Raw genomic sequence first — 14,585 nt, forward strand, 5'->3', positions numbered from 1 at the left:
GATCATGATAGGTTTTATCCAAATACACATTGAGGCAGTATAGCAGAATACATTGTCTTTTATTTATGAACTACATGCACAACTGGTTCAAACTCTCAGGAGCCATCCAACTCAGTTAAACACAGAAGAGCAAGTTATTCAAGAAAAGAAGCCATTTTTAAAAACAAGCCACAAAAAAAACTTATTGGGATCATGATAAACGTTAACTAATATACATAAAGGCTTAAGTACATTACAGTTGTGTTGTTCTAGTAGTTGATGTATTTAATCAACAACCAAGAAAGGGTCTTTCAAGGGCTGCCAAAGACACAATAGCTGACATCCTGGCGATGTTTCATACAAATTCCCAAGCCCTGCTAACAAATTTGCAATTTCTAATCTTCAACACACTTTGGAGCTGATATTAGCTAACAACTTATAAAAGCTAGAAGTGAGTTTACAAGTACAAGGAAGTAAATGCTGCTCAATAAATAAAAATCAGAAACAAACAAAAAAAAATGTACACAACAAAGATTCACTTAATGCTCTGGACTAGGAAATGGCAGGTTCTCATGTTCTAAGCATTTTTTTATTATTATTATTTACAGTCAAGCCATGTTAAATTACTTCCTTACATTTCATACACACCAAGTGATATGTATATTTTTTATTTTTGTTTACTCTGGGTCTTTACAATTAAAAAAAAAAAAAAGTATCAACATCAGCATAGTCTTTTTTTTTTTTTTTTTTTTTTTAAGTTATCCCTCGATAAGTAATCAGAAGCAGTCAGAAATGCTTTTACAATGACAAGTATTTTTGCCCCTGATTGTAAAGGGCTTGGTTTTATATCCACAATCTCTCTTTCAAGTCGTAGTAAAACAAATCTTAATTTTATATCAATAAAAAATTCAACTAAATTAAATTTAGATTGTAACTCCATATACATATCAGATATGCAAGTATTTAATTATCTACTTATTTATTTGGAGTGGGAGGTTTTTTGGGTTTTTTTTTTTGGATAACCCTTTTTATTTCCAGTGCTTAAATGTCAAATCTTTCAAAGCATCATTAAGAATTATGACAAAAGACAAATAATTTTAAAATAATTATGGGAACCATTGATCATTGCTCAGCCTGCCTTTTTCAAGTTTAAGATATTTTTAAATGAAGAACAGACTATGTAAACAAATCCTGAGATGGAATGGTATGTGTTCACTACAGGGACAAGCAAATACAAAACAGGCAATGGATAAATAATTTGGTTAATTACTGTTGGGTAAAATTGTGGCAATGGTCAAAAAGATGATTAAACATTGCTTTTGTTCATTCAATTTTAGAATGTATTATACAAAAAAAACAACACAAGCTCAGAAAACAAAATCTTAAATGTTAGTTTAAAAATTCATGAACATTATTAAATGATATACACACGTATCCTGCAAGGGACAGATTAGTTTCTACCCATTCAATAGAATTTATTGAATTCAGACAAAAAAATCATTAATGTTAATGCCTTGTAAATACATTAATGTTTTCCTAACTTACCATTACAGTCCTGAAAATAGTACCATGTTACAAGGTTACATTTAAAGAAATATATAAGTGAAGCAAAAAGAAAACAAAAATATGCCTGTACACAACAGGTAATAAAATATACATTTAGAAATGTTTAGCATAATCAAACAAACATCATTCAACAATTCAAGCAGGAACTGGGCCAAACATTCCTTCAGTGTTTCATAAACCTATCCTTCTGTCCACTCTGCTTATTAATTATTCTGACAAAAACAACTCAGGGAAGTAAAAGGGTATCAGCAACAATTTCATAACTAGTCCTCATTACAATGTCTCTTTTCTGCACAAATTACTGTATACAGTAAAAATTAAATAGTAATAGAAGTCTTTCAAGTTAAGCTTACAAGTAGTACTGTCATAATGGCCAATAGGTTTTGACTCGTAACTAGTAATTTAATGTTGCTTCCTTATGGCACCTTAGCTGTCCTATATAATGGAAGAAACTGTGAACCTTAGGTGCTAGGGTGGATGTATCTGTCTTCTGAAAGGTGTTTTTCCCCTCTATTGCAACACATCACTCAGCAGTATGAATCACATTATACTTATGAGGTCTCAAAAGATGGATGAAACGTGTCCTCTCTAGTGGTACCTTCCTTGAAGAGATACAGGACTAACAAGACAACTGTTTGAGGCAATCAAAACAGACCTAAATACAGGCAAAAATACTGCCATGTCAGTTTAAACCTTGTGAATGTTTAGAGGACACATTCACACCAATACACTAATATATACAGCCCCCATCCCCACACCCTACAGCATAATACAGGAAAATAAGGTGATACCCAATTAACTCAGATCTTGGTCGAAACGTCCCTTGATCATCATGTTCAGCAATGGACCAACCTGTGAAATGAAGAAAATGTTTAATGACTTACCTTTGTATGAGTTCTGCAACTTTAAAAGGCCAGTGCCCATCTAAAGTACTCCAGAACATCTTGTCTTAAGGTCCAGAGCAGTTCAAACACACCTATTCTGATTTGTCAGGGAAAGTACTGCTAGAAAATGGGAAGAAACAGTTGGCTTTTGGACCAATAATTTTTTTTTGTGGGCTGGATCAGTTCTGGGAGTGCAAAGCCAATTTGGCATTACTGTTCAAGCAACATGTGCTTACAGAAACCAAGACAACAAGTTAGTGTAGCTAAAATACAGTATATGCTTTGTCCACTGTACCATGAAAGAAGCAACTTTATAAGAAGCAACTATTTTAGTAAAATTTCTGCAAATGCTTCAAGGATTCACACCAGGAAACTATTTCCTATGGGAACACAATGTAAAAAGGTTCATGATCTCCTGAATACATGGGTATGCTCAGTTTGATTCTGCTTTAGACTGAGTAGCTACAAAAATACCTTTAACTAGGTTATTGTCAGGGTCAACATACAGAGGGAATTTCTCCATCGCACTACTCTTGCTGAAGAGTTTAAAAATAGAAAAGCATTGTGATGGACTGTTCTACTTTTTAGTACCTCATGTGGATCCCCCAAGGCCTCTCCCAACATCTTTTCAATGTTTCTCATAATGGCCACCTTCTGATGAGCTTTCAGTGGGTATTCTATCCTCTTCGGAGTGGGCGCCCCCTAAAAAAAAAAGACACTGAACTTGTAGTTTCCATTTACAGCATCACACAATATAAAGGACTCTAAGGCTAAACTGACACTACATGTAATTTCAAAACTGGGCCCTAAGAGTTATGCAGGCACCTAGTTCTTCAACCTATGTATGCATACAGAAATAACATCATATTGAAAGTTGTTCAGTCCCCAAGCCAAGATAAGTAAGCAGGCACTCATGAGACATTTCGGAGACATACAACTGGTATGCTTTTGGTTTTTTTTTAATAGAATATGTTGGATAGGGACTCACTCCTGTCTTCTTTCTGTTTCCAAATTGGTTAGAAATTTGTAAATGTGTCTGACTTGCCTAGCTTTATAAACCCTATATTATCATTCTTAAATCTAAAAGACTCAATTCCCTATGCTATTGTGGGTATGGATCACAAGCTTCTACTGACTTGAGAACAATGGGAATCATCTAGGACCTAGCCTACAAAACCACCGTGCACAAAAATACCTTGTACCAGAAGTTGACTGTGATGGTTACACCTCCATTTAGCAGGGACTCGATGTGATGCCACCTACATTATTAAACACAACCATACATCAACACATTAACAACACTCAAAGATCAATTTTAAGTATTAATTTCATTGATGTAATCCATGACTGAAAAATATCTTCAAGATATACACAGTGCAGTCTGTAACCAATTGGGCTGTCAATTCTTATTGCTATGTAATCCAGCAAACTTGATCTGAGAGAACGAGGGCTGTGTATAAAACACAGCTGAGAATTCTTTATGGTTCCTGCAACGTATAAATAAATAAAGCTGTTACTCCACCATTTATCCTCAGATACTGTTCCTTTTCAAATTTAAGTGGCTACAAAGCCAAAACATCAAAAATGTTACTGTAAATACTGGCAGACTGCACAGTATAATACATTGGATTTTTTAAAATTTGATTTGGCATGTTTTTAAAAGCTCTATACATCACTGATTAAAAAGCCTCATTTGACCTGCTAATTTAAAATATTAGATCAAGCAAATACAAAGCCAGTTGTCTATAAACCTCACATTTATACAATTAAATTAAATGCCAGGTACAGATCAGTACCTGCAATTTTATTTACAACATACAGCTTGTAATAAAATGTTAGCCTGAAGCTGTTCCAACTATGCCCCAGTATGAATAATTTACATACACCACTTACCAGTACATTGGGATGTACAGCACATCACCTGGTCCAACAACAGCTTCATAACCCACAACGTTTTTAAATTTCGGAAACCTCTCATAATCAGGATTTTCAAAATCTACCTGCAATGGCAAATCCATACATGTAATTTGAAATAAATGTTATAAAATGTCCATGTATCATTAAACTCATTTAAGGCATAATCGGGGATTTGAAAAGAAGAATGTGGCAGCCCTAAAATGTAATTTGTTATAACACTAAAGGAATTGATTTGGGGAAAGGTATGGAGCTCTAAAACTCTGAACGCAAAAACGAGCATCATTAGCATGGCTCATAAAGAAAAACTACTGATGTTTTTGCTCACAGAAATGTGGAAGTCATATATACATAATACACACTCATAACATAGCACTCGAAGCTAAACAAAACCGCCTCACACATTCCTACAGATGTAGTACCTGGCTCTGCCGGTCACATGGATGATGAACAGGGTAGGGGTAGAGGCACTCAAACTGCTCCGGAGGAAAGAGGATACACCTCTTGTAACCTTTGATCTGTGCAAAGAAATTCTGCTGCTCATCATAATGTGCAGGTGTTACATTACCTTTGAAGAGAATGATTTAAAAAAAATGCATGAAAACAAAACATACAAGTGAAATCTTTGAAATACATAATCTACTAAAAGACAAAATATATCAAATATCAAAGCAAAATTGATTACATTTTGATTGCAACATTTAGCACTCTTATCCAGAGCACATCCAGACAAAGCTTCCTCATTATGGCAATACGTGTGTGCTCTAAGAGGTGAGCTAGAACTATGTAAGCCATAGCTTACGGATTTGATTGTGGGCATCTATACTACTAAAAAGCAAACAATGAGTTATTTGCCATGTTTATGTACCTTCCATGCCTATGAGTAGCAGGTTAGATGTAAGCTGTCCCCAGTTTTGTTTGGTTTGTTGTTTATTAATCCAGTTCCAGTTGAATCCCAGGAAATCCACAACAATTTTTCGCCCAACTGTGTCATTGAGGGTTTGCTGCAAATACACTCTAAAAATCATACAATCCATGTAAATTAATTTTAAAAAAAATTGTTTGCAGTGTTTAACTGTTACTTCATTCAAATTAAATCACTAATTGGAACTGGCCACTCAGATCCAGTCCAGGAAGACTTTATCAGTTTATCTCTGAATCAGTTCAGCAGCAGAAAAAATAATAATAATAATAATAATAATCTGTACAGTGTTAGTGTATTATCTAGATAAACCTGACTGAGTAACATTTTACAAATATTTAATTTTATACTACAAGTTATTGACATTAAATGAGACATTCCGCAAATAACAATTTAGCATATTTTTGTGTCAAGTTCAAAACCTGTGAAATTATAGGACTTGTCACCTCAGCCAAAACATTCAAAATTAAATTTCACCACTGACCAATAGTAATTTGGAAAAAATTATAAATGTTAGTTATTGGAAATAAGAGACAGACGAAAAAGAACAAGACTGGAAGAAATCACTGCCAAGTGCAGATTTTGGTCATGAACTCATGCAATATGAAGTTTATGAATTTACACTACAATCAAAACAGGTTTATTAATCTAACATTTATTGACTTTTTTTATGGGAAAACAACACACTGTGTTGGTCTTGCATGTCATCTAGAACTGTCCACATGCTTATAGACAGCTATTGTTTTTTCCATGGCGCTCTATCTATCTATCAATCTATATCTATCTATCTATATATTAGAGCACCTTGGAAAAGTATTCATACCCCTTGTATTTTTCCATGTTACACCTACAAACAAATGTATTTTATTGGGATTTTATGTCATAAACGAACACAAAGTAGCAAGTAATTGTGAAGTGAAAAGAAAATGTGTGGTTTTCAAATGTTTTAATAAATAAAAATCTGTAAAGTGTAGTGTGCATTTGCCTTCAGCCCCCTGACTCAATACTTTACAGCTGCAAGTCTTTTGGGGTAGGTCTCTACCAGCTTTGCACATCTACAGGCTGAAATTTTTGCCCATTCTTCTTTGCAAAATGGCTCAAGCTCAGTCAAATTGGATGGAGAGCCTCTGTGAACAGCAATTTTCAAGTCTTGCCACAGATTCTCAATGGGATTTAGGTCTGGACTTTGACTGGGCCAATCCAACACATGAATGTGCTTTGAGATAAACCATTCCATTGTAGCTCTGGCTGTATGTTTAGGGTCATTGTCCTGCTGGAGGGTGAACCTCCGCCCCAGTCTCAAGTCTTTTGCAGCCTCTCACAGGTTTTCCTCCAGGATTGCCTTGTATTTAGCTCCATCCATCTTCCCATCAACTCTGACCAGCTTCCCTCTCCCTGCTGAAGAAAAGCATCCCTACAGCATGATGCTGCCACCACGTTTAAAGGTCAGGGTGATGTTCTGTGTTAGTTTTCTGCCACACATAGCGTATTGCATTTTAGGCCAAAAAGGTCAACTTTGGTCTCATCTGACCAGAGCACCTTCTTCCACGTTTGCTGTGTCCCTCACATGGCTTGTGGCAAACTTCAAATGAGAATTCTTATGGCTTGCTTTTAAAAACAGCTTTCTTCTTGCCATGCTTCCATAAAGGCCAGATTTGTGGAGTACACGGCTAATAGTTGTCCTGTGGACAGATTGTCTCACCTGAGCTGTGGATCTCTTCAGGTCCTACAGAGTGACCACGGGCCTCTTGGCTGCTTCTCCAAGTAGTGCTCTCCTTGCCTGGGCTGTCAGTTTAGGTGGTCAGCCATGTCTTGGTAGGTTTGCAGTTGTGCCATACTCCTTCCATTTCGGATGATGGATTGAACAGTGCTCCATGACATTTTCATAGCTAGGGATATTTTTTTATAGCCTAACCCTGCTTTACATTTCTCGACAACTTTATCCCTGATCTCTCTGTGTTCCTTGGTTTTCATGATGCTGTTTGATCACTAATGTTCTCTAACAAACCTCTGAAGTCTTCACAAAACAACTCATTATACTTAGAATAAATTACACACAAGTGGACTCTGTGTGCTAATTTGGTGACCTTTGAAGGGAATTGGTCACACTGGATGTTATTTAGGGGTATCAGAGTACAGGGGAATGACTACAAATGCATGCCACACTTTCCAGATTTTTATTTATTAAAAACCTTTAAAAACCATGCATCATTTTTTCACTTCACAATTACTTGCTACTTTGTGTTCGTTTATCACAAAATACATTTAAGTGCGTAGGTATAACATGGAAAAATGTGGAAAAGTTCAAGGGGTATGAATACCTTTTCAGGCCCTCCCCCTCTCTCATATATATATATAAAAATCTGAGTGGTTGTTAGTAGTTTTCTTTTTTCCCCCGCACTAGACAACTAGACACGTTCAAACAGTGCCAGCAACTTATTTACTATATTTATAAGCCACTGTACAGTGCACAATGTGCAATTTAGTACTCAAACTATATCCTATGAAATTACTACCTCATGCCTGGATGTTTGCAGGGCAGTAACATCTCAAATCAAACACTAATGTTTTACCCTAGGCTAATGAAAATGGCAAATTACTCTGAAGTATCTTACGTTGCCTCAACCACATAACCACACATAAAAAAGACAGGGAAAAAAGCAGTATTAAATGTTTGCTCCCAATTTAATCTGTTCCACATACAAATGGAGTAACTAAAGTACAAAACCATCTAACTCAAATCTGTGCAATGTACCAGTTCTTGTTATGTGCATCAGCCAGTGTGAAAACTGCAGTGGTCTCCAACAGCCCCTCTATTTCCTCTATAAAAAGCATTCTGAATGCAAAGTGTCGGCCCTTCTACACAGCTAATTTATCGGCAGTTCTCGTACATCACCCAGGTATTACCAGTACATTACATCCTGGTGTACTAAGAAAACATATGATTGAGACACACTCCTGTCACTACCTGCAACCCTGCCCAATTTGCACCTCACATGCACTATTTCACAAATGCATAGGCAGCATATATAAAGCACACCACCCAACGCCCATCATGCTTACATGAACATTTTAAGGCACTGCTCAATCCACTCTGCACACATAAAACAAGTGGTACTATATAACTTTATTACATCATAAATTAAGTACACAATTAAGCTCTTAGTGCCAATTTGCCTACATGAACAAACCCAAAACAATGATCACCAACTATACTTGTAGGCTGATGAAGGAGGAGGGAAGTAAAATAAAAATATTTGTGAGCTCCAAGTAATAGTTTAAAATCAAGTGCCCTTAGCTAAATATTATGCTAAATTCATGTCAAAAGACACTGGGAGACAGAACCCTCATACATTGTGTTGTACTAAGGGTTGGAAGAGTGTGGTTTAAACACAGACATTCAGTAAACCTCTCCTTTCACTTTTTTACATAATTACCACAGTTATTATGAGATTGATGATGGGATAGTTATTGTGGGATTTCACAAATGTAAATCAAATGTCTAAATGAGGTCAGGCACAGCCGCTAAAACAGTGGACAGAGGGGTCAACTGTCTGCCTAAATGCTTAGTCATGCCCTACAATGGTTTTATTTCTTCTCAATAGAAGAAAGCCTCAATAGTTTCCACAACTTTGCACACATGCTTTTACAGCACATCATTGTAAGATAAACAACTTGAACTCAAATTTGTCAATTTCAAATCTGCACACTTGGTCTTAAAAACACTGTACATAGCAGTCAATTCCAGTGAGCAGTTTCAATCCATCTAAACCAACAATTGCTTAGATATGATTAATATTACTAATAGAAACCAGGACTCACCTTTCTCTTCCACCCAATTCTTCAGCTTGGTGCATCCTGTCTACAAAGTCCGAAAACTTCATCTCTAATCTGCGTGACTTTGGTACAAAGTTCTCAAAGTTTGACAGTTTCTTCTCATCGTAATACAAGAATTTGTGGTTTTCAGAAATGTACACTGAAAAGTCCCCATTCCCTATGTTCTCTTGCAAGTAATTTTTGTCCCACTTGAGTGCTGGGTATACCAAATTGGTATCCGTTAATACAACAGGTTCCTATAAAAGAGAAATTTGCAGCGTTAAGGTGCATGGATACAGAATGTACCATTTAAGTTGTGGTCACAGGTCAGTGACAGTAGATCAAGATATGGTTTAAGATCTAGTTACAACCGTGCCAGCAGCAAATACAGGGGCAAAACATAGAAAAAATAAAAACAGACATTTACAGAGGTGGCAAAAATGAATAAAATTAAGCAAAACACCATGTAGAAAAAACACTTTGAATTTAGATTAGCTAATGACCCCTTCCTCCCAATATCGTCCATCATAAGCAGTCAGTATGGTAGTCACCTGTTTTGTAATATATTCTAACAGAATATACCACATTTTTGCCTCTGTAGTCATTTACTAATTTTTGGGCATGCCTGCGCCACATTTGTAAACTTAATAAATCCACTTAGTAAAAGCAACATTCTGATTTTAAACTTCCGTATACATGAGCAGTCATACTGTCATAAGCGGCGCGTCTTTCATAATATATGAGCAACAGCTAGCCTCGTACTACGTTCTGAAAGAGAAGAGGTGCTACGTGACTGAAGGAACGTACACTCCGTGGCACGTAGGCAACCAGCTCGAGTGCTCCTTTTTGTTGTAAGCCATAAACCAAACAGACGTATCTTAAGCGACAAGCGGTAGAAATAAATAAATACATTTTCTACCAATAGGGAACTCGAATCTCCTGAATATGTTTTTTTGTTTTGTTCTCGTTAGATAAATTATATACCCATAGCTAAGCCCATGATATATAACTAGCAAGTCTATTTCTAAACATCACGTGTTTTTAAATCAAACCATGCAGATCAAATCATACTACACAGGGCGTACAAGCACTACATAACATAACTAGAATGATGCAATAGAACGCATTGGATATAGCTAGTTAACTATGAAATTCGATTTATTAACGTCGCCTAATAGTGGGTTGTTGTAAATAAAAATATTTCGCAATTGTACTAGCAGTCGCGGAGGCGTGATAACCACTAGACTTGCTGCTCACTAAAGCGGGTTGATAGTCAGGTTAGCTAGCTAGATAGTCCATTTTATTTTTTGGTTTTATTTAGATTACAAATGGGAGTGTAAATTTTACGTTTGCATAACTCCCAAACGAATAGTTAGTTACAACTACTAGCAATAGCTAGCTAACTAGCTCGCAGAGCTTTCTCTCGTCTTATTTTCATGTCACAAAGCTAACGTTAGCTATATAGCCGGCTAGGTTAACAGCTAACACCATATCAAACTTCAAGTACGACTTACCTAGCTAGCTATCGGGCCAAATTAACATTGGACAGCTTCCTTTTTTTTCTTCCTAATAAAAGAGAACTAAACTGGTGTATAGCAACTAGCTAGCTAGCTAGCTACCCAATTAAGCGTCACGAAGGCGTTGGCAAGAAGTATATCTTGCGCTTGTAACGTTTGTCAAGCTAGTTACCTAGCGTTAACTAACTGGTTATGTTCATGGCTAGCATTAAATAATATTTGCCATCAAGATACTGCGTTGATAAGCTAACGCTACTCCTACATGTCCACCTGGGCAGGTAGTTAACCTATCTGACGGAGCAGTAGCTACGTTTGTTGAGCAGATTTGCTAGCTAAATAGCTAGCGTTAACTAACATATCTTTTTAATTTATATTAGTTAGCTATCTATCATTAACTTACCTCTTTATTAATTAGGATCTCTGCATGGGGGTCCGTGTGAGACAGACGTGGGATTTGCCTTATTTGAAAAGGGTACTTTCGAAGCTGCGAGTCAGTCCAACCTAAATCAAGACCATTCGAAGCAGCATTCGAACTACCGTTCGATGTTGGATCAGTTGCCATTTCCCCCGTCTCTCTGGATGATTGTCCTAGCAGAATAAGAATGCAAACTTGTTTTCCGATATGAGGTGAACAAACGAGTATGTGCACAGCCTAGCTATCTAAATGATCCAGAGTAGATGGAAAAACTCTGCTGACCGGCTGGCTAGCTAGCTAGCTAGCTAACTACCCAACAGGTAAGTAATCATTGCTATTGGTAGATTGGTGGGTTGTCAGATTTCTTTGGTAGCGTGTTCAGTCTGGGTTTTCTGTGACAAAGGCGTGAAGTCAGAAACAATTGGACAATATTTTTTTCAAAACAGTATTCCGACTCAGAGCATCTCACACACATTCCCGAACACCTTAGCTAATTTTAAATATCTTCCTATTTACATTTTGAATCAGTAGATTGTGGGATTTTCAGTTAGTTTGTGATACACCCAAACAAACAAACATAACATGTCAGTGTACAGAATAACAATCGTCTGAGGTCTTTTCTTTTGAAAGGAGAAGTTTGTGCTTGGCAACCCAGAATACATGCAATAGGCCTAACAATACTTTAGTCTTTGACGGATTTTTTAAAAATTGCTAAAGTATAATTTAATGCGTTATATCGATATAAACCTAAATTCGGGTATTTGAGTTGTTCCAGAAAAAACAGCTAAATCTTTAAATTTAAGTCTCAGATTCAGAAATTCACAGTGCCTTTCCAAAATGTCCCATTGCTTGGGAAGTACGTGGGGGAAGTGAACAAACGAACAAAGCAATTAGACTGAGTAAACTATATTCTATCACATGCTTTTTTTTAAAGACTGGACCACTGTTGTGCTCTTGGGGTCTGTACCAATAATAATTTGTCAGAACAAACGTAATAAATGTTTTGTTTTTTGGTTTTTTTTTCATAAAGAAACTTTTGAAAGGGTTTTGGTACTTCATATATATATATATATATATATATATATATATATATATATATATATATATATATATATATATATATATATATATATATATATAAATGCATCATAGACTATGCAAAGTATTATTAATCCAATGACAGATTTTTATTTATTTATTTTTTTCACACAAAAAGGCTGACCACTCCTGCCTGGGGGCTTTTTATGATACAGTCCTAGACCTGAAGTCTAGGATCAGCAAGGTCATGTTTGTGATGAAAGAGTTTTTATTAATCTCTTTCTTATTGTCTAAAAAGGCTTATGCCATTATATTGTGTAAAAATAATAACATAGTTTACATAGTAAGCAGCTTTACCCATTTATGTGCTGCACATGTAATAAAAAAAAAACAGGGGCTTTGTCATAACAGTAATGTTATGTTGAACTTTGAACTATGCTAAATATGTTTGTTTTTATGGGGAAAATTCCAAATGCCTGACTAATAAACAAATAATTAGACAGCAATGATTAACCTTTTATAGCTCCAGTAGATGTGGCATAAACTTATTAAGTGTAAACAATGTTAACCAATTTACCCAACAGTTAATACCATCCTTTCACAAAACATTCACATAAATTGCTTGCCTTTAACAAACTGTGAACCATATTGACTTTGTTGGTTTTTAGACCTAATCACTCATTTATTGTTTTGGTCATGAAGGAAGGTGAAAACATATCTCCCTATGTTAATAGTTGATTTGAGAAAAAGAAAGAAAGCTATTTCTTCTGTTTTATAAATGCTAAATTAATATGCAACCTTGCTTCATAAGGTCTATTAATAGAGGAACATTAATATTAAGGACAATATAATTGATCTGCCAATTAAAATCACTAATTTAGTCACATTACGAGTAACTTCATTTAGTTCACCAGCAGATGGAAATCTACTACCACTCATATATGCTTTAAAAGCAATTACAACTCATGGACAGGGTTGGGTTCCAATGGAAACAGTGTTATGTAATCAGGATACAAAAAAGGTAATTATATTCTGTTACAGGACAAAGGCATTCATTACATTATGAGTACATTTTAAAAACATGATGATCACTAGCAGGATTACATTAAAATTTGCAAGTTCTTACTGGGAACAGAAGTGCATTTGAGAGGTTTTGCTGGTGACTTGATACATTAACGCAAACCACGCTCTTTGAGTGCTAATAGCTTTGTTATTCCTGAACACGGAATTTGTTGATTTGTTGACATGGGATTTTGCCAATGAGATTTGTTTGTTGTTGATATGGTATTTATTTTATATAACTGCCTACATGATAGTTAAAAGTTGTTCTTTATGAAACGAAGCTTCTTTTGTGTTCATATAGCAGCTTATTTTCAAACAGCCAGTCTGACGCCAAGTTTTCTTCATGTTATGTTCCTCAATCATTATCATATAATAAACACCTGCTTACATTGTATAAGGTGGTGGGAGTAAAAGAAGCTGTTTTATAATCTGCTTTTTGAGATACTTCCCCTTCTCAACCAAGTGCTACTGATGTACTATCTTGGGCAAAACATTTTTTAAAAAGTCCACAATCTATCTTCTTTTGCAGGAGTGTTTTAATTGTGTTCACTAGTGCCTAAACATTCTATTCCTATGTGGGACTTTTACACTGATGAAGCCTACCAATTTGAGAGTGGAGGGATGGGGATTCTGTAGCCAAGGGCCTTCTCAGCAATGCTGGACTTCAGAAGAAGGGACATATTGTTTATATAGACATCTTTTACACATCTAATAAGTTGTTCATGAGTCTGCACTAAGAATGTACAGCAGCATGCGGGAGCTTGTTGCTGACCATACTGACTAGGGAACCAATCTTCTGAAACAGTTTGGCAATTATTGGGTTAAAAGTAATCCAAAAGCAACGGAAAGTAATCATACTACATTACATTAGTATAGTAATTCTTTGGATTTGGTTACAGATACATTTTTAATATGGAATACATTTTTAAAGTAATCCTCCCAATCTTCCCTATAGGATGCAATTCAAGTCATTCAAGCAAATCTTCCTAGACAACTGGCTCTACAGATTTTCGGGCAATAAGAATAAAATCTAAAAATGAATCTAAACAAGAAGAATATTATTTCTCATCAATTTCACAGAAGTTTTGTATTACCCACAACTAATATGCAAAAAGGTAAACACAATTGAGAAGGCCCAAAAGACTTCGCTCTTCATGACTTGTTATAGTTTCAAAGAGTGTGTTGCAATTTTTTTATCGACTGTACCAGATAATACAGTAGAGTTTCTTGTCCATGGCACATAAATTATCTTTCTAAAAAAGTACTTTCAGCATACACTTTCCCAGCCATCACTGCATTTGCATCCACATTAACCCTAACCCCCTCTTGGTGTTGTGTATCCCAAGCTCCTAAGATACAAATCCTATTAGTCAAGGTTTCTCAGAACCATTACATGTAATTTTCCCATTCTCCAAGGATTGTATCATCACTTCACTTGACTGATTGTAATTTTCCTTTTAGACTATTTATCT

General features: G+C 35.7%; 1 protein-coding gene across 1 annotated transcript; it reads right to left on the reverse strand.

Moving 5' to 3' along the window:
- Positions 1-40: 40 nt before the first annotated feature.
- Positions 41-11,391, reverse strand: hif1an (hypoxia inducible factor 1 subunit alpha inhibitor). Its single transcript, XM_027015806.2, has 8 exons — positions 10,999-11,391; positions 9,088-9,338; positions 5,212-5,360; positions 4,766-4,911; positions 4,323-4,429; positions 3,625-3,688; positions 3,021-3,131; positions 41-2,397 (listed from the first exon to the last, which is right to left on the reverse strand). Exons 1-8 carry the CDS (start codon positions 11,158-11,160, stop codon positions 2,341-2,343), a joined length of 1,047 nt encoding a protein of 348 aa, XP_026871607.1. The 5' UTR covers positions 11,161-11,391; the 3' UTR covers positions 41-2,340.
- Positions 11,392-14,585: the final 3,194 nt, after the last annotated feature.

The sequence above is a fragment of the Electrophorus electricus genome, chromosome 11 (assembly GCF_013358815.1).
Source record: "Electrophorus electricus isolate fEleEle1 chromosome 11, fEleEle1.pri, whole genome shotgun sequence".
Lineage (NCBI taxonomy): Eukaryota > Metazoa > Chordata > Actinopteri > Gymnotiformes > Gymnotidae > Electrophorus > Electrophorus electricus.

Bases quoted from the DNA above. Each gene is read 5' to 3' on its own strand.
- hif1an (XM_027015806.2), bottom strand. From the start codon at position 11,160: ATGGCAACTGATCCAACATCGAACGGTAGTTCGAATGCTGCTTCGAAT. The intron at 9,339-10,998 runs GTAAGTTAATGA...TCTCTTTTATAG, and splicing joins AGATCCTAATTAATAAAGAG to GAACCTGTTGTATTAACGGA. The intron at 4,912-5,211 runs GTACATAAACAT...TTCTCTTCAAAG, and splicing joins GCTACTCATAGGCATGGAAG to GTAATGTAACACCTGCACAT.